Source organism: Oncorhynchus mykiss, chromosome 19 (assembly GCF_057628025.1).
Source record: "Oncorhynchus mykiss isolate SJ-2025 chromosome 19, ASM5762802v1, whole genome shotgun sequence".
Classification (NCBI taxonomy): Eukaryota; Metazoa; Chordata; class Actinopteri; order Salmoniformes; family Salmonidae; genus Oncorhynchus; species Oncorhynchus mykiss.
Genome location: NC_143040.1, coordinates 56,870,368 through 56,897,592, shown reverse-complemented (window position 1 = coordinate 56,897,592; position 27,225 = coordinate 56,870,368). Strand labels below are relative to the sequence as shown.

General features: G+C 42.5%; 1 protein-coding gene across 3 annotated transcripts in view; it reads right to left on the bottom strand.

Moving 5' to 3' along the window:
- The window catches only part of LOC110498042 (connector enhancer of kinase suppressor of ras 3), a 77,877-nt gene that overhangs the window by 8,544 nt on the left and 42,108 nt on the right, over positions 1 to 27,225 (bottom strand). For 2 of the 3 annotated variants that reach the window (XM_036954967.2, XM_090211427.1), the window contains 11 exons: positions 26,394 to 26,587; positions 26,213 to 26,299; positions 16,050 to 16,312; positions 12,874 to 12,911; positions 11,332 to 11,374; positions 2,814 to 2,867; positions 1,693 to 1,732; positions 1,050 to 1,219; positions 535 to 608; positions 296 to 367; positions 140 to 201 (listed from right to left, as the gene is read on the bottom strand). In XM_036954967.2, coding sequence (XP_036810862.1) covers positions 140 to 201; positions 296 to 367; positions 535 to 608; positions 1,050 to 1,219; positions 1,693 to 1,732; positions 2,814 to 2,867; positions 11,332 to 11,374; positions 12,874 to 12,911; positions 16,050 to 16,312; positions 26,213 to 26,299; positions 26,394 to 26,587 — 1,097 coding nt within the window. Of the gene's footprint in view, positions 1 to 139; positions 202 to 295; positions 368 to 534; positions 609 to 1,049; positions 1,220 to 1,692; positions 1,733 to 2,813; positions 2,868 to 4,553; positions 4,727 to 11,331; positions 11,375 to 12,873; positions 12,912 to 16,049; positions 16,313 to 26,212; positions 26,300 to 26,393; positions 26,588 to 27,225 lie in introns of those variants that run through there. The other variant, XM_036954969.2, reaches the window with a different exon arrangement.

Sequence of the window (27,225 nt, the reverse complement as noted above, 5' to 3'; positions counted from 1 at the left end):
ACATACTCCCCAGTCTTCGCTTGACAAACAGTAATCAGCAGTGATACTGAGGCAATAGTAGTAAAGAACAGAGTGAGTCAGTTGGTGGAATTGACTGATAAATGATAAACCATTCTGACTGATCAACATGAAAACCTACCAGCAGTGTTGCCCTCTGCCAATTCATATTGGATTGAAGCGAGCCCAAGCTTATTCAACCATCTGCAAAAGACAAAGAGAAACGCTCACATTTCTCACACTGCTTCTATGATGACACTCTTAACTTGACTTACATGACTCTCTTCATGTGACTTACATGTTCATCTCCTCGTAGGTATCAGCTGCAAAGTAAAACATCATGACTTGTGGGTGACATGCTTTGATGGCACTGCAAGAGAGAGGTGAACATTTACTTTCTCACTGTGTTCAATCACTCACACTCTGCTCAGACTGAAAAAGTGTCAGTAAATGTTCAATGATTTCTTGGAATAGACTATTTGACATTTTTACACCAACAGTAGCATGATTTTGTAAAATAAGAAAAATGTTAATTACAATTTTTTCTTGCACTCCAATGCTCTGTCGATCATGAAGTCAGTCAGGTTAATGTATCCCTCTGCTTTCTCTGCCTAAAAATAAGACCGGATTGACAGATTCTTAGCATTAAAGCAATAAAAAAATGAAACACTATTCCATGCACCATCACCTAATTCATAACACCTTAAATTCTTGATATTGATTACTGCATTGTTGGGTTTGGAGCTTGCAATAAAGGCTTTTCACTGTACTTGTGCACGTGACATTAAAACTTGAAACACCCGTCACCTTTTCTCAATTTCTAGTTCCCTCAAATTTGTTTTGACACATGGTAAACACAGGCTTTATTAATTCCTCCATCACGCCAATAAGTCATGCAGATCACGTCAGCCTCTGTAGAAGAAACTGACACACTGACATTTCCAGCTTCAGGAAACACCATGTCAAACTCCAACAGTGACGAGAGGCAGCAGGCAGCTGTGGCAATGACAGGATGACTCTGCGTAGCGGGCTAAGTGGTGAGCGTTACTCACCAGCGGATTCGTGTACCAGTACAGAGAAGTCTTCTTCAGCACAAACCAGTACTTCTTCCATTTGAAGCCCAGGAAGCCCTTTCCTTCCTTCTTCCTGTAGAGCCAGCCCTGGTGGTCAGATTCCCCCAGCTCTTTAACCGAGACCCTCCGCCTGCTCATTGCCACATTACCTGAACATAGAAACACACACAGAGGAGATAGTTCCTGAACATGCATCGTGGTTGGATGCAACAATAAACCCTCCATTTCAATGTATTGCAATGCAGGCATTTTAATACGACACTTTGATTGGTCTCATAAATAATTTTTATGTACAGCAAATTCAGAATCTCTTTTAACCACTTTCAGCCTACCTGTGTCACATGTAAGTTGTCAGACAGGAAGTAGTCAAAAAGGTCTTCCAAAGGATTATATCACACACAATGAAGCACAGACTGCTCAGCATACAGTAACTGCCCATGAACAGAAGGCTAATAATACTGGGCTCTCTTGCTGAGATTGGTCTTAAGGCATTTGCAACACAACCCTCCACACACACACTCTAATCATCCTGTCACTTCACACACGCCCACATCAAGGGGCCAAATTACAATTGAGCTGCACAAACAGCAAGCAGCAGAATCAGGCCTGGATAACAATTTACCTCCTCGAGTCTTCCTCCTGGACTTCTGTCTCAGGGAAACCTTGGAGAACAGAAGGTAGTAAGAGGTCAGATAGTCACTAGTTCAGGAGATGGGTGATTGAAGGTAGTGCTCAATCAGACAGTCCCTCACCCAACTACCTCAAATATAGTCTCTGGAACATCCTGTTTCACACCAAGTGTCAAATGTGTCTCTCTTGCTCTCTCTCGAAAATAATTATTTGTTGACATCTTGTGCGTGCATTCTCTCTCTCAAACATTCTGTTCTGTTTCTTTCATGTTTTCATTCTCTTTCTCTCTCTGATATTGTAAATGTGGTATTTACAAGAAATAAAAAACGTATTTTTTATATATACTGAATAAAAATATAAACTCAACATGCAACAATTTCAAAGATTTTACTGAGTTCATAAGAGGAAATCAGTCAATTGAAATAAATTAATTAGCCCCTAATCTATGGATTTCACATGACTGGGAATAAATATATGCATCTGTTGGTCACAGATATCTTTTAAAAAAAAACTATGGGCCTCGATCTTGTCACGGTTTTTCTGTGCATTCAAATTGCCATCGATAAACTGCAATTGTGTTCGTAGCCCATAGATTATGCTTGTCCACCATGGGGCACTCTGTTCACAACGTTGACATCAGCAAACCGATTACCCACATAGTGCAATACGTGGCCTGTGGTAGGGTTGGACGTACTGCCGAATGCTCTAAAACCACGGAGGCAGCTTACGGAAGAGAAATAAACAGCATGCCAATTGCACGCTCCCTCAAAACTTGAGACATCTGTAGCATTGTGTTGTTTGACAAAACTGCACATGTGTAATGATCATGAGGTTTAATCAGCTTCTTGATATGCCACACCTGTCAGGTGGATGGATTATCTTGGCAAAGGAGAAATGCTCACTAACAGGGAAGTAAACAAATTTGTGCACAATGAGAGAAATAAGCTTTTTGTGTGTATGGACATTTTTTGCAATCTTTTAGTTCAGCTCTTGAAACATGGGATCAACACTTTACATGTTGCGTTGATATTTTGTTCAGTGCATAAAGTTAATTTATATATTTAATGATGACATCATATAAGAAAGGAATTATAGATCATCTCCAGTACTTACAGGGTTGTAGTCATCAGCTGCCATGGAGGGAGCCAGAGATATAGGGAAGGCAGCCTGCAGAGAGAGACCTTTTTAGTTTATTCACAGACCTTAAAATACTAATGCACCGTCGTTGGATGCAACAAGAAACAAAACATTATTTACCCTCCATTTTAAATCAATAGACTGAGTACAATACTAAAAATGTCAGAACGTCAACTTGTTCTCTCTGGATTCAGAAAAAAAGGGGGAACTGCCTCACATCATGGATGAGTAGGTAGCCATTTAAAGCATGTACACTGTAAGTTGCATTTCGCCCCCATAGGTCAATTTTCACATGATTGTGTCAGCAGGTAGTCTAGCGGTTGCTGGTTCAAATCCCTGAGCAGACTAGGTGAAAAATCTGTCAATGTGCCCTTGAGCAAGGCACTTAACCCTAATTGCTCCAGTAAGTCACTTTGGATAAAAGTGTCTGCTAACGGACAAACAAAAGTGTAGTCAGTCCTTTTCATTACAGCAAAACATCTTCAAACCAAACATGGAAACCGACATTGTCACAGGCAGAAACACAGTTCTATGCATTGACATTATTGACCAACTTCCTCATAGGATACTCCCTCAAGGGAACTGGGTTCCAAACAGAGAATAACTGAAGGTTTCGATGGTGGGACCCTAACAGACCCCATAACCACACAAACCAAAAGGTACCTTGCAGGTGATAAAAGCATGTCAACTAAGGAAACACTCATTCCAGATCCATAATAGATCCATAGTAAATACATCCAATTCAGTAAGATGTATGAATTGAAAACTATTTTTAAGTACTGGCAGCTCAAAAATCCCATTCCTATAATACCATACTACATTAATAATACAACAAATTATATCAAGATGGTACATTGTTTATAAATCAGTACCTGCTGCTTTCAAACCAGGTTAAGAGATATACACTTCAGAGTCCTGCTTCAGTTAAACTACCTGCATCGTAAGGCTGGTCCTCACCAAATGACACATATCACAGAAAGGAAATCTACCCAGCATACACTTCTCCCTCAGTCTTGCTCAACACACTTGCATTTCAGTCAGCAACATGTTTCCGGTTCGCGGTGACCATGAGCTAAACTGAATGATACCTCACTGTTACCACAGCTGCAGCCTTATGCAAGGTCTATGAACTTCACTCTATGGATCCACTAACCACAGCTAAACAGATGAACTAACTGCGCCAGTTATCAGATTACAGAAACTATGTAACAACCAGCTCTAGAGAGCAGCATAACCACATCAGAGAGGTCAAGAGGGGCAAAATGCTTCCACACTCAATCACTGCTGGTTAGTGCTATCTGGGGGATCCATGGGACTTCCCTACCCTAAAACCTAACCTAACTCTAACCATCTTCAATTTCAATAGGGTAGGGACCTCCCAAGAATCCCGAATAGGACCAATAACGGCCATGGTTGGAACTGAATACAATATCACAAAACTACGGTGTAGGATTTGTTATGCCCAAGCGCCAAGCAAAACACTGACTCGACTAATCCCGGGTTCAGTGAACCTTTTTATGCCTAGCCATTTACTAAAATGTGTGTCTTTCTATGATGTATTGACTAGTTAAATTGTTTAACCAAACCCCGTGTTTGTGTAAAGATCATATTGGCCTATAATAATGCAGTTTTAACTAACAGGGCAACGAAAAAAAACAATTGGTGTTCAAACATTAAATTGAGTCAAGTACTCAAATATATCACCCCAAAACATACCTGCAACCTAGATTTGAAAATGCGTATTTTAACGACGATAACGTTTCTGTTGAAGGAGAGTTTGCAACGTCGAAACTCCGCTAAAACGTTGTCGAACATTAGGGTCGTTATAAAGTATCAGTGATTCAGAATTCTTACACTTGAGTTAGTGTGTGCGCCACCACCCAGTAACCACTAGATGTCCCTCTAGCCAGCGCATCAAATGTGTAAAGACCGCATACACTTGTGTATAATACGCCAAACCTGTTGATTTGACTTTCATTGAATTGTAAAACTCTTGCTGTAGCCCATATATATCCACAGTCTGTGCAAACAATTACAAGTACACTTGCCATAATCATGCGGATATTAGTCTATCAAAGCCATCATTACTGAATGAATTTCATAAAATATACTATAACGGAGGTGCCTTAGGAAAAAATAAATACATGTGTCAGATCATCAGAAGATTGCGGGAGCTGTATTGTTAGACTTCCGTGCAGCCTTTGATATTATTGACCATAATCGGTCATTGGAAAAACGTGTGTTTTGGCTTTACATCCTCTGATATATATTGGGTTGAGAGCTATCTATCCAATAGAACACAGAGGGTATTCTTTAATGGAAGCTTCTCTAAAGTAAATCATGTAAAGTGTGGTATTCCGTAAGGCAGCTCTCTTGGCCCTCTACTGTTCTCTATTTTTTGTACTAATGATCTACCTCTAGCACTAAGCAAAGCCTGTGTCTATATATGCTGATGATTCAACATTATACACGTCAGCAACCACAGCTAGTGAAATCATTACAACCCTAAACAAAGAGTTGCAGTCAGTTTTGGAATGGGTGGTAAGTAATAAACTAGCACTGAACATTTCTAAAACTAAAAGCATTGTATTTGGTACAAATCATTCCCTAAGTTCTAGGCCTCAGCTGAATTTGGTAATGACTGATGTGGCGGTGTCATTTTTATTGAAAAAAATAATATACAAGGTTTCTAAACACTTCAACAATAATGTGGATGCCTCCGTGATTACGGATAATCATGAAGGAATTGTAGATAATGATGAGAAAGTTAGACGCAGAAATATCATACCTCCCATTATTGTAATGGTGAGAGGTTAGCATGTCTTGGGGTATGATGTGTGTGTGTAACTTTCTCACTCATTATTTACGATTTATTCAGGATTATCCGTAATCATGGAGGCATCCACATTATTGTACAAGTGTTTAGAAATATTTTCTATTCTTATTTACTATAAAAGTGACCCCAAAATGCAACAATACTTTACTTACCAATCATTTCTATGGAGTACAGAGCCCCACCCCCCAACATATGGGTCACTGTCCCAATTATTTTGGAGCTCACTGTATGTATGCAATTAACTGTCCGTAGGACCTTTTTTTAGTAATATTGTTCTTATAAAAAGTGTGTAGTTCAGTCCTTGCCTATTGATATGTATTATGTCATGTTTTATGTGGACCTCAGGAAGAGTAGCCGCTGCTTCAGCAACAGATAATAAAACACTAGATCAGAGGCAGAGAGTTCCCTCTTGGTCCACTTATGGTTTTCTGGGAGGAAATATGTGGGAAAATCAAAACTCTTCTCTCCCTGTGGGGAGCACAAGCCGTAGCCATAACATTGTCTGCATGCGGGAGCAGATCTAGCGCTCTGACTGGGGCTGTAATGTTTGTGGATGGAAGCTGCTATCTGCTCCGAGGTTTGAATGTGGTGGGTTCTCCCAGTGCTGGGAGACTAGTGGCAAACCAGACATATTCCTGGAGAGGACAACTATAATATAGAGGTTACCCTCCTCCTCGTGTCCCCCCTGACCTCAACTCTCATGGGGCTCATTTCATGCCCCATTGTGCCCAAAAAGTGACAGGCATAATATAGGGACATACAGGCTACACTTGTGTATAATACGTCATCCTGTTGACTTGACATTCATTGAATTGTCACACACTTTGCTGTGGATCATATACAGTATACCCACAGTCTGCGCAAACAATTACACTTGCCATAATCATGCTGGTATTACATTCTACTAAAGCCCTCACTATTGAATCAATTTCACAAAATATACCATTATGGAGGTTCTGTCCCTCCCTCCCTCACAGTGGGGGAAATTAAGTAAGCCCTCCGCCACTCATGTCAGAGTCCAATAGCCTTCCTGGGAATGTAGATTTGTCACAGCATTGTGGGCTAAAACTCCCGTCATGTTCCATTCTGATAATTGTCACGGCACTTATCTAATATTCCCGAGCCCTGCTCCGGAGCAAGGGGCTTTCACTGGCAGACAGTGTCTCTTCTTTACCTGGGGTCTCTCATGCTGGGCTTGGGCCCCGGGCTGCAGATGGTATCAGGTTCTTTACACTGCTCAGTGTGCTGTGACTACAGGAGGTTGGCAAAGGCCCCACTGCACTGTAAGACCCTGTTATAGGTATTGCCCTGTGCCGGGCATTGTGGCACTATTTTCACAGGGAACACAGAGTGCTGCAGTGGTCCATAATTTGATGAGCAATGATGATCCCCCCACCTACATACATGATCCCCCGCTCCTTCTGAAAATATTCAGAGGGAAGAAATGAAAATGTATGACTTACACAGCACCCCCCCCGGCCTTGACAGTTAGGTCTTCTTGTGTTAAATAAGTCATGGACAGCATGCACCTGCAGTGCACTAGTGATACGTTCCCTTGTCACTAGGCCCCGTGGTCATTTATCAGACCCCACTGGATGTGTATGTCTGTTATGTGTGATTTATGGATTGATATTAACTAACTCATTTTTTTATTTTTTATTTTTTATTTCACCTTTATTTAACCAGGTAGGCTAGTTGAGAACAAGTTCTCATTTGCAACTGCGACCTGGCCAAGATAAGGCATAGCAGTGTGAACAGACAACACAGAGTTACACATGGAGTAAACAATTAGCAAGTCAATAACACAGTAGAAAAAGGGGAGTCTATATATACATTGTGTGCAAAAGGCATGAGAAGGTAGGCAAATAATTACAATTATGCAGATTAACACTGGAGTGATAAATGATCAGATGGTTATGTACAGGTAGAGATATTGGTGTGCAAAAGAGCAGAAAAATAAAAATAAATAAATAAAAACAGTACGGGGATGAGGTAGGTGAAAATGGGTGGGCTATTTATCAATAGACTATGTACAGCTGCAGCGATCGGTTAGCTGCTCAGATAGCAGATGTTTGAAGTTGGTGAGGGAGATAAAAGTCTCCAACTTCAGCGATTTTTGCAATTCGTTCCAGTCACAGGCAGCAGAGAACTGGAACGAAAGGCGGCCAAATGAGGTGTTGGCTTTAGGGATGATCAGTGAGATACACCTGCTGGAGCGCGTGCTACGGATGGGTGTTGCCATCGTAACCAGTGAACTGAGATAAGGCGGAGCTTTACCTAGCATGGACTTGTAGATGACCTGGAGCCAGTGGGTCTGGCGACGAATATGTAGCGAGGGCCAGCCGACTAGAGCATACAAGTCGCAGTGGTGGGTGGTATAAGGTGCTTTAGTGACAAAACGGATGGCACTGTGATAAACTGCATCCAGTTTGCTGAGTAGAGTGTTGGAAGCAATTTTGTAGATGACGTCGCCGAAGTCGAGGATCGGTAGGATAGTCAGTTTTACTAGGGTAAGTTTGGCGGCGTGAGTGAAGGAGGCTTTGTTGCGGAATAGAAAGCCGACTCTTGATTTGATTTTCGATTGGAGATGTTTGATATGGGTCTGGAAGGAGAGTTTAGAGTCTAGCCAGACACCTAGGTACTTATAGATGTCCACATATTCAAGGTCGGAACCATCCAGGGTGGTGATGCTGGTCAGGCGTGCGGGTGCAGGCAGCGAACGGTTGAAAAGCATGCATTTGGTTTTACTAGCGTTTAAGAGCAGTTGGAGGCCACGGAAGGAGTGCTGTATGGCATTGAAGCTCGTTTGGAGGTTAGATAGCACAGTGTCCAAGGACGGGCCGGAAGTATATAGAATGGTGTCGTCTGCGTAGAGGTGGATCAGGGAATCGCCCGCAGCATGAGAAACATCATTGATATATACAGAGAAAAGAGTCGGCCCGAGAATTGAACCCTGTGGCACCCCCATAGAGACTGCCAGAGGACCGGACAGCATGCCCTCCGATTTGACACACTGAACTCTGTCTGCAAAGTAATTGGTGAACCAGGCAAGGCAGTCATCCGAAAAACCGAGGCTACTGAGTCTGCCGATAAGAATACGGTGATTGACAGAGTCGAAAGCCTTGGCAAGGTCTATGAAGACCGCTGCACAGTACTGTCTTTTATCGATGGCGGTTATGATATCGTTTAGTACCTTGAGCGTGGCTGAGGTACACCCGTGACCGGCTCGGAAACCAGATTGCACAGCGGAGAAGGTACGGTGGGATTCAAGATGGTCAGTGACCTGTTTGTTGACTTGGCTTTCGAAGACCTTAGATAGGCAGGGCAGGATGGATATAGGTCTGTAACAGTTTGGGTCCAGGGTGTCGCCCCCTTTGAAGAGGGGGATGACTGCGGCAGCTTTCCAATCCTTGGGGATCTCAGACGATATGAAAGAGAGGTTGAACAGGCTGGTAATAGGGGTTGCGACAATGGCGGCGGATAGTTTCAGGAATAGAGGGTCCAGATTGTCCAGCCCAGCTGATTTGTACGGGTCCAGGTTTTGCAGCTCTTTCAGGACATCTGCTATCTGGATTTGGGTAAAGGAGAACCTGGAGAGGCTTGGGCGAGTAGCTGCGGGGGGGGGGGAGCTGTTGTCCGAGGTTGGAGTAGCCAGGCGGAAGGCATGGCCAGCCGTTGAGAAATGCTTGTTGAAGTTTTCGATAATCATGGATTTATCGGTGGTGACCATGTTACCTAGTCTCAGTGCAGTGGGCAGCTGGGAGGAGGTGCTCTTGTTCTCCATGGACTTCACAGTGTCCCAGAACTTTTTGGAGTTGGAGCTACAGGATGCAAACTTCTGCCTGAAGAAGTTGGCTTTAGCTTTCCTGACTGACTGTGTGTATTGGTTCCTGACTTCCCTGAACAGTTGCATATCGCGGGGACTATTCGATGTTAGCGCAGTCCGCCACAGGATGTTTTTGTGCTGGTCGAGGGCAGTCAGGTCTGGAGTGAACCAGGGGCTATATCTGTTCTTAGTTCTGCATTTTTTGAACGGAGCATGCTTATCTAAAATGGTGAGGAAGTTACTTTTAAAGAAAGACCAGGCATCCTCAACTGACGGGATGAGGTCAATGTCCTTCCAGGATACCCGGGCCAGGTCGATTAGAAAGGCCTGCTCACAGAAGTGTTTTAGGGAGCGTTTGACAGTGATGAGGGGTGGTCGTTTGACTGCGGCTCCGTAGCGGATACAGGCAATGAGGCAGTGATCGCTGAGATCCTGGTTGTAGACAGCGGAGGTGTATTTGGAGGGCCAGTTGGTCAGGATGACGTCAATGAGGGTGCCCTTGTTTACAGAGTTAGGGTTGTACCTGGTGGGTTCCTTGATGATTTGAGTGAGATTGAGGGCATCTAGCTTAGATTGTAGGACTGCCGGTGTGTTAAGCATATCCCAGTTTAGGTCACCTAACAGAACAAACTCTGAAGCTAGATGGGGGGCGATCAATTCACAAATGGTGTCCAGGGCACAGCTGGGAGCTGAGGGGGGTCGGTAGCAGGCGGCAACAGTGAGAGACTTATTTCTGGAGAGAGTAATTTTCAAAATTAGTAGTTCGAACTGTTTGGGTATGGACCTGGAGAGTATGACATTACTTTGCAGGCTATCTCTGCAGTAGACTGCAACTCCTCCCCCTTTGGCAGTTCTATCTTGACGGAAGATGTTATAGTTGGGTATGGAAATCTCAGAATTTTTGGTGGCCTTCCTGAGCCAGGATTCAGACACGGCAAGGACATCAGGGTTAGCAGAGTGTGCTAGAGCAGTGAGTAAGACACACTTACTTACTCATGGCTCTCTTGGATATGACAGGAGGGGAGGAGGCAGGAAAGTGATGGCCAGTGCCCAATATTTCAAAAGTTATCCATCTGGATTTCACCTATCAGATAGGATTAAATGCATAGAAATAGAATGACTAGAACGAGTCCCCAATCAAGTCAACGATTGGTAAATTCTATTGCTATACATTTAATCCTATCAGATAGGCAAAATCGAGATGGATAACTTTTGAAATACTGGGCCCATGCAGAGGCTTGGCCGCTGAATATTACGATACACACACACACACACACCACCCCCCCCACCCAGCCAGGTAATCCAATACTTAGATCTGTCATAACCAATCAGTGGCAGGTCCATTTCAACAATGGTTCATTTTGAGACATAACAGTTGGTTATGTCCCGCTGCTGATAAGAGCCTCCAGAATGGCCACTTTCATGGTTAGCCATTAACTGATATTATTAAACTGGCAATGAAATGGCCACCATTATGAAGACCATGAAGGATATGGATAATGGTTTAGCGTTTGTACCAGGTCGCTTGTTAATCTGTGGTTGATTCTCTCACACTCGCTCTCACTCTTCTCCTCCAAAAACAACCCTTTAATTGATAGATTTAGAACTCTGCCATACTCTATCACTGTTCATTGAATTGTGAAATCAATGCTAAGTATGTGTGCTTCATTCATCACATGAGTACTCCAGGGCTTCTCATCACCATTAACAGGATCATGGAGGATTGGGATGTGGGGATGGAGACCAGGAGCCACTCTGAACCAGTGGGGTAGAGAGAGTTCATGGACACAAAACAGATTATTTTAAGGCTCAAGGTTCAGACATGTCCTTACCGCTTGGGAGAAGGACCAGGACCGAATATGAGGTTGGCTGTATCTGGTGAGAAGAGAGGAGGCGGCAAGATTAGAAACAAAGCATCTAGCATAGAATCTAGACTAATGACAATTAGTCAGTGGGCACATGGGTAATATTCACTTGTCCAAACCACTCATTCTACCCCCTGCATCAACCTCAACATACCACATACACTTACTATACCATTTTGGTTTTGGATGACACATACAGGAAGTTGAAAATCACCAACACATACTTAGTGCATCCTTGGCTCATACATAGGCACTTACTGTCTTTATCTAGCCTCCATTTCAGTTAACTTTCATATACAATTTGCGCTGACAAAATGGGTATTGTGGCCAGATTTTTTTCTCTGTGTCGGGAGGACACAGACAGGCAAAGAGCCACGTGTTTTTCCCTGTCTGATGATTCTTTCCCCCCAGTGTCAGTAAATTCAAAACTTGTTCGATGGTCTCAGAAGGTTGGTTTAAGATGGCTGAGACATGGTGAGATTTATGATCAGTCCTTCAGCTAATACGTCTGTGGATGTGCCCGCCTCTGATTTTTTTTAGAAAGGGCTACTGAAAATAATTAATTTGTTGTCTGTAAGTGGATTAGCTAGATACTTGAGTGTCCTAAACTTATTGAATATTCATAATCAAGTGTTTCTGCTGTTACATGCAAATAATCACTCAATTGTCTACTATATAATGTAACAGTGTGATCTGAAATATGTGCAATTAGGACAGATAAGGGTCTTAATGTGTGGGCACTCATCATGTGTGACAAACAAGCAGAGAATGAGGGGGTCTTAAAATAGCAGTTTGGGGTGTGCGAGTGTGTTGGGATTAGTCATCAATCCCAGTGTTAATGAGTGCAGTCACACCTCCTCAGGCCCAATGAGAGGCTCTACCAGACAGACAGGGTGATCCTTCAACCATCGTCAGTCAGTAGGTTGGAGTAGCTACAGTATTTATAGTTTGTTTGGAAAATGTTTTGTTATAACACGGTCATCATTTATGATTCCTCTTGTAGGAGGTCACCGAAGTGAGGTTAATTTCATTTCAATAAGGGGAATAAAATATGATTGGTGATGTCTTCAAAGATTAAACCCAAATCCCTAAAATAAGAACTATCCTCATTCAGAGCCCTCTATTCCCACACAGAAGGATCTGCCCTATTCCTTCTGGGTCTTAATCATTCAAAGAAAGTCATGCCTTGCGGTTGTAACACTACCTGTCTGATCTAGCATGTGGTATCCCAGTAGTCTGTTGGTCTTCTTGTCTGGTCATCTGACACCATGAGGCTGAGGTTAGTTTTTTCTACCACACTTTTTCATTTGTCGTTAAAATCCAGTTCAGAGCACCCGCCCCTGGCTTGGTTAAAAACATGCCACTACTGGGGGCTCCAGTCAGATGTCACCAAATATCAGGGGTATTTGTCCTATCTGACCTCATACTTCACATGCTTACAGTACAACACACAAGCAATTGAGAATGGGTTGTTATGAGTGTTATGATTGACGTAATGTGACCACCCACCTGTTGGGGAAGCCACTGCTGGAGCGCCTGTCAGACACCTGTGAGTGACGGACACAAAGAACGAAGTTAACTCATTCACTACCCAGACAGCACTGGTCAACAGTTACTGGACTTCTGAGTCACTTTCTCTACATCTTCTGTTCTTGTGGGTTAGAGACTACTCTAGTCTGTCTTGCCCATATCGTTGAAAGGCATTGGAGGCAAGACCTGCTCTACAGTCACTTAAAAATCCTTAAATGTTTTAAGAACATCTATGTGGCTAATTTAGAAGTTTTGATTTACTAATGTGTTAAGTTGGACAAATCGCTGATTCGCCTCCAAAGCTTAACATGTAAAAAAGAAAAATAGAGAGCATGTCATTCAACACACCAACATTATTTCCTTCAAAGAAAATGGTGAAAAGAAATACATACAAATCTGTCAACATGCATAACATCTTTCCCTTTTCACATGAACATAATGCATGGCCGTGGCTTTTGTTAGAAGTGAGCAAACAGTGCAGGGAGAAGCAAAGAGCAGGCTGTATTTTCCCCCACCACAAACATGCAGATTAGTTAAGGACCGCAGGTTGCCATAGCTAGGCAGGCTAGGGCAGGGCACAAAAGGTTAGAAGGAAGAGAGACTAAAACAGAGACAGGGGGCACCCAGACAACCGGTATAATCATGCAGGGAAAAGGTAGAGGGGGAGAAAGTAGTGAGATTAATGTAGAAATATGACAAAGTTAATGTTGTTCTTCTTGTCTAGTATTATGATTTTCAAAAGCCAAATTGGTCTGCCAGCTTTTTTGATCAAATGTAACAAATAAAATAAAGTGAGTCCCGAGTGCAATTCAGATGTAGGTGAAAAGGCGTACAGAGGTTAAGACTATATTTTAAGCAAGATATCTTGACAGTACAATAAGACATATGCTTCAATCTCCTTAATTAGAACGTAGGGTCCATTTAAGTTTGAAATAAGGCAGTTGCAGAAGCATGGCCAGCAGAGAGAGAGAGACATGGTAACTTTAGCTTGACGGTCCAGTTTCAACACATGCTTCAAAAAAACAGAAGTAGAGTTCAGTCTCAAAAGGTCAAAGCAAATTAGGCCAGATCATAACAGCTTTAAGCCCCTGAAGGTCCCCTTCCAGGGTGAATAGCCACTGAAAGTAACAATCCTAACACCTTTCATGCAAATGGTTGGTGTGGAGATTTGACAGATCACCAACCTATGTTTAATCTAGTTCTTCAGTAAAAATAAATTAAATAAAGACAAAACAAATGAGAAATGGAATCAACTGGACCTTTAATAATATACTATCAAAATGTTACAAAAAAGGTACAATTGTGTTTGTTACATTTCTTGACATGTCGTGGTATTGAATAATATTGTCCGTTAAACTCTGGTGTTGTTACACTTGTTATAAGCTATCCATGTAGTCTTACTAAGCTATCTGTGTTGATTACAGAAGACTGCCTGGCCAGTGACTCCAGAGGCCTAACCTACACACCTTTGTTCCCAAGGCTGATTGTAGACAAGCAGCTGTTCGCATCCTTTGAGCAGGATGATCACAGAGCAGTGTGTCTACAGAACAAGGCAGGACATGGGACTGTACAGAGGAGTGCATAGCCTTGAACCCAGAGATAATAATTGCTGGTGATGTTGAAACAGTATTTTGTCACCCGCCATGCAGCATCAATCTGTGATAGTAGAGAGTTCCGATATGCATAGCTTTTAAAAAGGCCACCATTGGCAGTGTAGTTTAACTGAATGGTAACAAGGGCCTGACATGTAGAGACAAACAGTAGAAATACAATAGAAACCTGGAAACTCTTTTTTTCTTTGTATCTCAAATAAAAAAAACACAGTTGGAATTCAAATCTAAAACTCCCTGCAAAAGTGTATGATTGTTTCTCAAAGATACAGTGCATTCGGAAGGTATACAGACCCCTTGACAAGATTCTCTGTTCTGATGAAACCATGATTTAACTATTTTCCCTGAATGGCAAGCGTCACATCTGAAGGAATCCTGTCACCATCCCTACGGTGAAGCACGGTGGTGGCAGCATCATGCTGTGGGGATTTCTTTCAGCGTCGGGGACTGGGAGACTAGTCAGGATCGAGGGAAAGCTGAACGGAGCAAAGTACAGAGAGGTCCTTAACAAAAACCTGCTCTAGAGCGCGCAGGACCTCAGACTGGGATGAAGGTTCACCTAACAGGAAAACGACCCTAAGCATACAACCAAGACAACGCAGGAGTGGCTTCGGGACAAGTCTCTGAATGTTCTTGAGTAGCCCAGCCAGAGCCCGGACTTGAACTCGATCTAACATCTCTGGAGAGACCTGAAAATAGCTGTCCAGCAACTCTCTCCAGCCAACCTGACGGAGCTTGAGAGGATCTGCAGAGAAGAATGGGAGAAAATCCCCAAATACAGGTGTGCCAAGCTTGTAGCGTCATACCCAAGAAGACTCGAGGCTATAATCACTGCTAAAGGTGCTTCAACAAAGTACTGAGAAAGGGTCTGAATACGTATGTTATTTTAGTGTTGTTTTTGTTGCAACACACCTTTTTCTGCTTGGTCATTACGGGGTATTATGTGTAGATTGAGGAAAAAATGAATCAATTTTAGAATAAGGTTGTAACGTAACAAAATGTGGAAAAAGGGAAGGGGTCTGAACACTTTCCGAATGCACTAAGTAAAAACAAATATATTTAAAAAAGTTCCCATGAAGATACAAGGCTGATATGTCCCAAAACATTCCTCTTGTCCATTTGTAGACAGATAGACAGACATTTCCTTTTGGTAAAACCTCTAGCTCCAAATATTATTGTTCTCATGCATGTGCTGGGTGTGGCAACCAGCGCACTAAATATTCTTATATTTATCTGATTGTGTGGCTGAGATGGGATTGGTTGGTAGTCGGTGGAGGACTGGGATTGGTTGGTAGTCGGTAGGGGACTGGGATTGGTTAGGAGATGATGTATCAGAATGCAGTGAGTTAACTACTAAAGCAGTTTGGTTGTGGAGCAGTACAGTAGCAGTACAGTAGTAGTAACACCGGGAAGGCAGGGAGAAAGTGAGAGAGAAGGAGAGCCCACTGCAAACAGTCGGAGGACAAAAAAGCACTGAGGAGGACAAAAAGAGGAACAGGAAGCCCATCAGTGAGTCAATAGCTTAAGCCGTGTGATCCAACTGACCAGAAGCGAGGGCTCTGCCGGGGGGCGTTTGGAGGCGGGGGCTATGGGTGTCTTTTTGCTGTCCAGGTCATGGTCCTGGTAGGGGATGGTGGCGCTGTGGTGGAGGTCCTGGTTGGCAAAGTAGTGGCTGCCCCGGATGTGGTCCACCCCTCGGACCAGCTGCCGTTCCCCCACTGGCCTGTAGGGCGGCGCCACTGATGTGACCTCCTCAGCGATGGTGGGGATCCGCTCATTACTCAGGTATCTGTACAGTAGATCCTCGCCTGGAGGGGAGCGTGGAGGGAAACACACATCTTTAGTACAATTGATTAGAATGTAATGTACAAACACACATTACTGAGAATAGGTTGTTGATTTTAAGGCTTATCTTCAATAGGTCTAAACTGCATTAAGAGAAGCACTATTAAATTAAATGAGTACAATTGATCTCTACAGCATGTGTTAGCCATGCAATGACAGAGCACTGCACAGGCATCTAGGCCAATTAAATCATTCTCCCTCTCCTCTACCATTGCAGTGTAATTGGGTTTCCAGCAGTGAGAGACTGTTTGATAGCTCTGTCTGCATTCACAACTGTCTGTCCTCTCCAGGGGATGAAGAACTGATCTTCTCGGTGTAAACCAGGGGTTTAAAAAAACAGAAAAGAACGAAGATCAGAAGTGGGAACAAAAGTGATCTATACTGTTGATCTATACCGGAACAGAACTGTTATTTTAAAATGGGAACTGCGTAACAATGTTATTTTACCTTCTATACCAGGATATATGGAAATAGCCACAGGATGGTTTTTCAATAACCTTCTAAACTTCTATAAATTGACATATTTGTAGCTACTTTAAATAAATACCTGCAGTCAACTTGTGCAATACGTCAGGAGATAGATTGCCTTCTTCATTTCACCTGTCACATTCTTATACATAATGAAGCTTACCGTAGCTCCCCAGAACACGTGTTTTTGTAAATCGCACAATGGGAGAAAGTGGGTAGCAGGTGAGTCCAGCTGTGTATTGACAGGGGTCGTGTTTTATATTGAAAGTATGTTTTTTTGCTTCAATAGACTGATCAGGGACGTGTAACTAAAGTCTTCCTTCACAGAAAATACATTAGCGCAACAGATTGGGCAGAAAATAGCTTAATTGTCATCAGATGACAACAGAAGTGCAACACTATTTGGCTAGCAGCCACACAAGTAAATGAGCTTACAATGCAAAAAAAAAAAAAAAAAAATGCATGGCCATCATATTTTGTAATGTTTATCATTGAAAGAGAGGAACCAGCTACATTTCCTAATGTTTTGCTTAAATTTAATCTTGCATTTTACAGGAGAAAAGTAGGCTGGCTACACCGAGAAAAGTACCAGAGAAAAGTAGGCTGGCTACACAGATAAAAGTACCAGAGAAAAGTAGGCTGGCTACACAGATAAAAGTACCAGAGAAAAGTAGGCTGGCTACACAGATAAAAGTACCAGAGAAAAGTAGGCTGGCTACACAGATAAAAGTACCAGAGAAAAGTAGGCTGGCTACACAGATAAAAGTACCAGAGAAAAGTAGGCTGGCTACACAGATAAAAGTACCAGAGAAAAGTAGGCTGGCTACACAGATAAAAGTACCAGAGAAAAGTAGCTACACATCAGTCAGAGGGCTGTCTTTTGATAGAATGCCCATTCGGGAATTATCATCCGAGTGCAGAAGTGTAACTTAAGCACAAAATGTATTTGATGCTGAGCAAAAATTACAATAACACGAATTTTAGATCTGCATATACAAAACGCAGCAAGATATTTCTTAGGCGTTTAATCTTTTTTTCCTGCGTGAAAAACAAAGTACTATGAGTTAGGGCGACCCTTAAGTTTAACCTGCTCGTTATCTATACTGAACAAAAATATAAATGCAACATGTTAAGTGTTGGTCCCATGTTTCATGAGTTGAAATAAATGATCCCAGAAATATGCACAAAAAGCTTATTTCTCTCAAATGTTGAGCACAAATTTGTTTACATGCCTGTTAGTGAGCATTTCAAGAAGCTGATTAAAAAGCATGATCATTACACAGGTGAACCTTGTGCCGGGGACAATAAAAGGGCACTAAATCTGCAGTTGGGCCTTTCTCCCAAGTGGGTGGGACTTCGCCCACCCATGGCTGCACCCCTGCCCTGTCATATGAAATACATAGATTAGAGCCTAATTTATTTAAACTGATTTCCTATATGAACTGTAACCCAGTAAAAGTTTAAATTGTTGCATTTATAGTTTTGTTCAGTATAAGTGGCTGAAATAATGTCACGGGCAATGTTCCCTCTAAGCACGCAGCTCCTCCAGGACTGCAGCACAAAATAAAATAGAAGCAGAGAGATTGAACTTCACTCAACTTTCTAGAGTTTTTCCCTTTAGTTAAAAGGAACGGTTCACCCATTTTGAATGTTTATATTGTTTTTATGCATCTCTGAGCGATGTTCTATCGATTCCCTGGGTCAATTCATGTTTCATGCATATCTGAGATATTGCTGTTCAAGCAGGCAGAAATCTGTCCGGTTTGACGTAGCACCGTGATAAAGTCGCTCTCACTACACTGGAAGTTAATAGGAATACAACTTTTAGATTACGAAAACATCATACATGTCAGATTTCAACACTGGCCGGTGTCATAACGCAGTAGGTTCTCTTCTCTCGAATGAGGCATTGATCCTACTTTTGCGTTATTCCTACCTCGAGAACTTTAAAAGCTATACAATACTACAGATTGAAAGATAATTCTCACAATTCGGAGAAGATTTGTAATGCTGTAATTCGTGCTAATGTTGGGTTTGAGCTAGCGCACAATAGACTGAAGGTAGCAAGACCAACTTTTGCCAGGACTTTGAAGGAACACTAGGAGGAACACTCAACCACAGGAGCAAGAGCAATGGACACCCCGCCCAGACCAGCAAGACACTATTCAATTAGTCAAAACAGGAAAATGTGGCTAGAAATCAATAAAGAAATTCTCAAAAGAGAAATGTTCTCATGCGTGCTACCTATAACGCAATGGGACAAGGAAATCTCGGCTGGCAAAGCCCTCCCCCGGACAACGCTGGGCCAATTGTGCGCCTCCTCATTGGTCTCCTGGTCACGGCCGGCTGTGACACAGCCTGGGATCGAACCCGGGTCTGTAGTCACGCCTCAAGCACTGCGATGCAGCGCCTTAGACCGCTGTGCCACTGGGGAGGCCCTCAGTGGCACAAAAAACAACCAACCAACAAAAATGGGTCATAACTCATGCAGCTCTGTCGCACGCTGGGTCTGTACATAGTCAATGGTAGGCTTTAAGAAGACTCCTATGGTAGGTACACGTACAGCTCATCCCTTGGCAGGAATACTGTAGATCACTGACCTCAACCCAGAGTCTCTGAGCTTTGTCAGCCCACTGATGCTCCTATCAGACTACAGCAAAATCACAGTCTACTTGAACAGAGCAATACTCAATAAAAGCCCAAAACTCCACAGTATTAAGAAATGCTATAGATGGAAGGAAAGTAGTGTAGAAACCTACCAAAAAACAATTAGGCAAAAACAAATTCAATCTCGTTTAGACAACTTCCTGGACAAAACATTTCACTGTCATAGAGAAGGTATAAACTTCACAGTATAAAGCCTAAACAGTATATTTGACCTTTAGCTTCCCTATCAAATCTAAAAATGTCAAGTAGACAGCCTAAGAAAGGAAAAACAATGACAAAATGGTTTGATAAAGAAAGTAAGAAATTGAGGAAACTATCCAAACAAAAACAGAGACGAAGAAAACCTGAGTCTACACCTCCACTATGGTGAATTACTAAAACAATACAGAAATACATTATGGAAAAAGAAGTAACAGCTCAATATAATTGAAGAACCCATAGACTAACCACTTCTGAGGAAATTGGAAAACACTAAACAAACAACATGAAGAGTTAACTATCCAAAACAGAGATGTATGGGTAAACCACTTCTCCAATCTTTTTGGCCCTATAACAAAGAACAGCAAAAAATATATACATGATAAATTACAAATCTTATAATCAACTATCACAGGCTACCAGAATCCACTGGATTCTCCAATTACATTTAATGAAATACAGGAGAAAATGCAAACCCTCCAACCCAAAAAGGCCTGTGGTGTTGATGGTATCCTAAAAGAAATGATAAAACAAACAGACCACAAATTCCAATTGGCTACAATTAAACTAACAACATCCTCAGCTCTGGCATTTACCACAATATTTGGAACCATGGACGGATCACCCCAATCCACAAAAGTGGAGACAAATGTGACCGCAATAACTACCATGGGATTTGCGTCAACAGCAACCTTAATGATAATGCCAAGAATTTTCCGACCAGCAGACACGTACATTTCCTCAGTGAAAATAATGTACTGTGCAATTGTCAAATTGGCATTTTACCCAATTACTTTGACAGACCACGTATTCACTCTGCACATCCAAATTGACAAACAAACCAAAACAATAGCAAAGTCTTCTCATGCTTTATTGATTTCAAAAAAGCTTGACTAAATTGTGCATGAGGGTCTGCTACACAAATTGACAGTAAGCAGTGTTAGGGGAAAAACATTTTTTGTGCAGTTAAAATGATTGAAAAAAAAAATCCAGAGGAATGTGGGGTGAGACAGGGATGCAGCTTGACATATATAGTCGTGGCCAAAAGTTGAGAATGACACACATTTTCAAACTCTGCTGCCTCAGTTTGTATGATGGCAATTTGCATATACTCCAGAATGTTATGAAGAGTGATCAGATGAATTGCAATTAATTGCAAAGTCCCTCTTTGCCATGCAAATGAACTGAATCCCCAAACATTTCAACTGCATTTCAGCTCTGCCACAAAAGGGACCAGCTGACATGTCAGTGATTCTCTCGATAACACAGGTGTGAGGGTTGACGAGGACAAGCCTGGAGATCACTCTGTCATGCTGATTGAGTTAGAATAACAGACTGGAAGCTTCAAAAGGAGGGTGGTGCTTGGAATCATTGTTCTTCCTCTGTCAACCATGGTTACCTGCAAGGAAACACGTGCCATCACCATTGCTTTGCACAAAAAGGGATTCACAGGCAAGGATATTGCTGCCAGTAAGATTGCACCGAAATCAACCGTTTATCGGATCATGAAGAACTTCATAGAGTGGTTCAAAATGTTGTGAAGGCGGCTTCAGGGCGCCCAAGAAAGTCCAGCAAGCACCAGGACCATTTCCTAAAGTTGATTCAGCTGCGGGATCAGGACACCACCAGTACAGAGCTTGCTCAGGAATGGCAGCAGGCAGGTGTGAGTGCATTTGCACGCACAGTGAGGCGAAGACTTTTGGAGGATGGCCTAGTGTCAAGAAGGGCAGCAAAGAAGCCACTTCTCTCCATGAAAAACATCAGGGACAGATGATATTCTGCAAAAGGTACAAGGATTGGACTGGGGTGAAGTAATTTTCTCTGATGAATCCCCTTTCCGATTGTTTGGGGCATCCGGAAAAAAAAGTGTGTCCGGAGAAGACAAGGTGAGCGCTACCATCAGTCCTGTGTCATACCAACAGTAAAGCATCCTGAGACCATTCATGTGTGGGGTTGCTTCTCAGCCAAGAGAGTGGGCTCACTCACAATTTTGCCTAAGAACACAGCCATGAATAAAGAATGGTACCAACACATCCTCCGAGAGCAACTTCTCCCAACCATCCAGGAACAGTTTGGTGACCCACAATGCCTTTTCCAGCATGATGGAGCACATTGCCATAAGACAAAGTGATAACTAAGTGGCTCGGGGAACAATGGCCAGGAAACTCCCCAGACCTTAATCCTATTGAGAACTTGTGGTCAATCCTCAAGAGGCGGATGGACACACAAACAAAAAACAAATTCTGACAAACTCCCAAGCATTGATTATGCAAGAATGGGCTGCCATCAGTCAGGATGTGGCCCAGAAGTTAATTGACAGCATGCCAAATGTTGACTCCTTGCATCAACTTCATGTATTTGTCAATAAAAGCCTTTGACACTTATGAAATGCTTGTAATTATACTTTAGTATTCCATAGTAACATCTGACAAAAAATATCTAAAGACACTGAGGCAGCAAACTGTGTAAATTAATATTTGTCATTCTCTCAACTTTTGGCCATGACTGTACAGTGAATTTGGAAAGTACTCAGACCTCTTGACTTTCCACATTTTGTTACGTTACAGCTTTAATCTAGAATGTATTAAATTGTTTTTTCCCCCCGCTCATCAAATCTACACATAATGACAAATATATTTTTAAAAAGTAGAGTCTTCAGACCGTTTACTTAGTACTTTGTTGAAGCACCTTTGGCAGCGATTACAGCCTCAAGTCTTCTTGAGTATGACGCTACAAGCTTGGCACACCTGTATTTGGGGATTTTCTCCCCTTCTCCGCAGATCCTCTCATGCTCTGTCAGGTTGGATGGGGAGTGTTGCTGCACAGCTATTTTCAGGTCTCTCCAGAGACGTTAGATCAAGTTCAAGTCTGGGCTCCTCAAGGACAATGACTTGCCCCGAAGCCACTCCTCCATTGTCTTGGCTTAGTGCTCAGGGTCATTGTCCTGTTGAAATTTGTATTTCTTTTTTAAATGTAACCTATAGTTAACTAGGCAAGTCAGAAGCACAAATTCTTATTTACAACGACGGTCTACTGGGGAACAGCCTTGTTCAGGGGCAGAATGACAGATTTCTACCTTGTCAGCTTTGGGATTCGATCCAGCAACCTTTTGGTTATTGCCCAACACTAACCACTAGGCTACTAACCTGCTAAACCGTCACTAACCTGCTGAACCTTCACCCCAGTCTGAGGTCCTGAGCGCTCTGGAGCAGGTCTTCATCCAGGATCTCTGTATTTTGCTCCCTTCATCTTTCCCTCGATCCCGACTAGTCTCCCAGTCCCTAAAATACATCCCCACAGCATGATGTTGCAAACACCATGCTTCACCGTAGGGATGGTGCCAGGTTCTCTCCAGATGTGATGCTTGGCATTCAGGCCAAAGAGTTCAATCTCGGTTTCATCCGATCAGAGAATCTTGTTTCTCATGGTCGGAGTCCTTTAGGTGCCTTTCGGCAAACTCCAAGCGGGCTGTCATGTGCCTTTTACTGAGGAGTGGCTTCCACCTGACCACCTTACCATAAAGGCCTCATTGGTGGAGGGAGTGCTGCAGAGATGGTTGTCCTTCTGGAAGGTTCTCCCATTTCCACAGAGGTACTCTGGAGCTCTGTCAAGAGTGACCATCGGGTTCTTGGTCACCTCCCTGAACAAGGCCCTTCTCCCCCGATTGTGCAATTTGGCATGGCACCCGGCCCTAGGAAGAGTCTTGATGGTTCCAAACTTCCATTTAAGAATGGAGGCCACTGTGTTCTTGGGGACCTTCAATGTTGCAGAAATGTTCTGGTACCCTTCCCCAGATCTGTGCCTTAACACAATCCTGTCTCAGAGCTCTATGGATAATTCCTTCGACCTCACGGCTTGGTTTTTGCTCTGACATGCACTGGCAACTGTGGGACCTTATACGGACAGGTGTGTGCCTTTCCAAATCATGTCCAATCAATTGAATTTACTGCAGGTGAAATCCAATCAAGTTGTAGAAACATGAAGGATGATTGTCATGACGTTGCCCTCTGGACACAGCAAGCACCATCCCCCTACCTCTGCACCATCTCTCTCTGTCTCCTACACCCTGGCTGCTGTGGTCAGAGAGGTTGTACATTCCTGGAAGAGACCATCTCCTCATAGCCAAAGTAGAGAGCGAGAGAGTGAGTTTTCATAGAGAGAACAAAGGAATTTCTTCCACCTCACAGAACTGGAGGTCCGAACAATATTTATGTTCTGGAGAATGTATAAAAGATCGGTGAAGAATCCAGCTACGAACTGGTCCGTTTGGTACAATTTTGTGAAACTCACGAGAGACAATACGGCCACATTACCATAACACTGTTTATACAATAGCCTCAGTTATGAGGCTTACATCTAATTGTTGTACAAAATGAATGAGTAAAGATGATACTATTTGTGAAATGACGGATGCTATGTAATGATGTTAATGTGAGAGAATTGTATTTCTGTTTAAAGTTTCACTAAGTCATTGGCACGCCCCCAGGGGCAGACAGGACCTGGCGTCATGACAGCTCTTTTCGATGTTCTGAATAAAAACCCCACTTGGGTTTTCTATCACCAGACCAGTACTACCTCTATCATAGAGAGAAATAAGGTTTAAATAGATTGCTTAATCTTTTAACCATCCCACGTGGTTAAACTCTTAGACTATCGATACCGACAGAATAAGAACAAGTCTGATATTATTTACTAGTCTGCAGCTAGGAATTCGGTATCATTGAACGCGAAGACCGACAACCGCCGAAACATCTATCTATAACGACATAAATGAATGTCACTCTAAACTATCCATTCTAACCACGACAGAGAGAGAGGGCGGACAAACTCGACAACAGAAAAACTTTTCAACTGAGATCCCGACGACACACTGAGCGTAAATATATTGATTGCAATTATTTCCGAATGAGTGAGCGTTCATGTGCAAAGGATTAGCATTTCAATTGTTATAATTATCAACTCTGTAGTGTCTTCTCAGCTGACCCCCACTCCTTTTGTCTAACAAGCCACCATGCCGGTTTAGCCCACTAGGGCACATTTCCCCTATCATTTCTTTGTAACCATATCTACTTTGTTTGTGTTATGCATTTCTGTGAGTACTTAGTAAATACATGACTTTAAGACAATTGATGTATGGCTGACTCAGTGAGGGCTGGGTTCGTGCAGATATCCAACAATTTATGACGTTTGTAATGAGACTAACGTGAGGTAAAGAATAATTCATTAATTAGAAGACTAAGTGATCAGATATTAAAATATCTTAAAGTTAGAACTTTGTAATTGAATATTTTCCTTGGTGCCCCGACTTCCTAGTTAATTACAGTTACATGATTAATCAGTTTAATCGCGTAATAATAAGAGTTATTTGATAAATACAGTGGGGCAAAAAAGTATTTAGTCAGCCACCAATTGTGCAAGTTCTCCCACTTAAAAAGATGAGGCCTGTAATTGTCATCATAGGTACACTTCAACTATGACAGACAAAACGAGAAAAAAAATTACAGAAAATCACATTGTAGGATTTTTCATGAATTTATTTGCAAATATGGTGGAAAATAACTAGGATATGAAAATCTGGATACCACCCAAACTTACTGCCTGTCAAATGAAAATCTTTGCCAGTGTTTGTGTGTGTTTTGGCTACCTGCCACTCCCCCTCAAGCATTGGCTACTGTAGCGTGATTCAGAAATTAGGGAGAGATTTTTTTAATTACAGAAGAATGGATTAACTTTCTCAATGCTAGTTAAGGTACTATATCTGTTCCACTTTGGATTTATTAACTAAAATAAAGCAAGACGTGTTTTTAATTCAGGTACCGCTCTGCACACACAAGCTTGTTAGCTAGCTAGCTCTGGTCCAACATAGCCAACTCTCGGAAGTTCAAAGACGTTCAAAAGTCCTGTATAGAAGCCTCCACTCCGTAGGTATATTTCTGTGGGCCTAATTCAGTTAATGCATGTCATAAGATGCCCAGCGCTTCAGGCCAAGCCTCCTCCAACACCCTCTCTCACCATAAACTTTTCTGTCCATCGTGCATTTAAACAACTATTGCTTGCTCGCTCCTAAGCGGCTCTTTCTGCACTGATTGGTGAAGTAATTTAATGTCAAGCTAACTGTTAAAAAAATTAATTGATTTCAGAGGTTTAAAAAAGGAATCGAAAATAATTGAATAAACTTACTTTTTTTTGGTTCTAACCATTTCATAACTTTATTTTGCAGGTTTGAACAGTAAAACGGAAGAAAAAAAGGGAACAAAATGGTGGTTCCAATCCCTAGTGTAAACTCTAGTAAACTCTGGCTCTCAGTTGACACTAATCACATGGTTCATTCATTGGTCAATTAAGTAGAGGTACCAGTCCTCCAAGGTCATCAGAGGGGTACATTCTACCATGTGTTCAATTATTTAACCGTTGAAGGTGTGAATTGGATAATCTGAGGTTGTGGTCAATTAGTTTACTGTTGGTTGATTACTGTCAATTGTTGTTCTGAAATTACTCAGAAGATGGGTGGCTGGGCATGTGTTTCTTACCTTTCTGGCCTTGTGCCCAGGGCTTGGCATAGGGGTCTGCAACTCCAAGACAGGTGTCCACTGGCATGGAGAGGGGGCGTGGCTTACCTAAGCAGGAAGAACAGAATTGTTTTGAATATTGGCTTGAATTCTAGAATGAGTGGGCCTTGTGTATGTCGTCATTGTGGGGGATAACACTAACCACGAGATGAGGTGTTGCGTTGCCTCATCCTGGGCTGAATGACATTGGCCTCGATAGGGTAGACCACGCCCAGCTTGTCGTAATCTGCGATGGTGAAGCGTCTTTGACTCTCCAGGTCCAGGAAGGAATTGGGCGACTCTGAACCCTTTGGTCTGATCTTATTGATACTGGAGTAAGAGCTGATCTTACCCTCTCTGTGGAAAGAAAATGATCAGCATTAACGTCCCATTTCGAATAGGTGAGAGCACAAGGAGATCAAATTAGTACAATTTGTTTTATGCTGTTGCTCAGTCCCTAACTAAAGTTGCTCTGGATATACGAGTTTGATAAATCGATAAAACTTAAATTCAAGATGCATACAACAAAATCAACAACCTGTTGAATATGATTCACCATCTGAACATAGCAACAGCCTGGTCACTGCCATACACAGAGGGAAGGAGAGAGACAGCGAGAGAGCGAGAGAGATGGAGGCAGATGAAACAGAGGCTGTTGCATAACGTGTCTAGCGGAAAGGGATGAATGTGCTCTGTTGTAGGGGTTTATGGGTGAAAGGCCAGAGATGGGGGGATGAAACACTCCTTTTCCAGACCTCAAAGGCAGGGAAATGGAGCAGGAGAAGGTAGCTGGAGAATGGAGCACCGGCTGTCTATGGGTGCGCGGCTCCCTCAATGCAGGGTTACAGGGACCCACACATACGTCTAACTCACCCTGAGGTGTAGATTCAGGCCTGGAGTTTTTACAGAACCCAAAGTACTCTAGGCTTATGACTAGGCCTGGTTAAATGCCTAGGAAGACCCCTGACCCTAGTGTATGGCAGTGATTGGAGAAG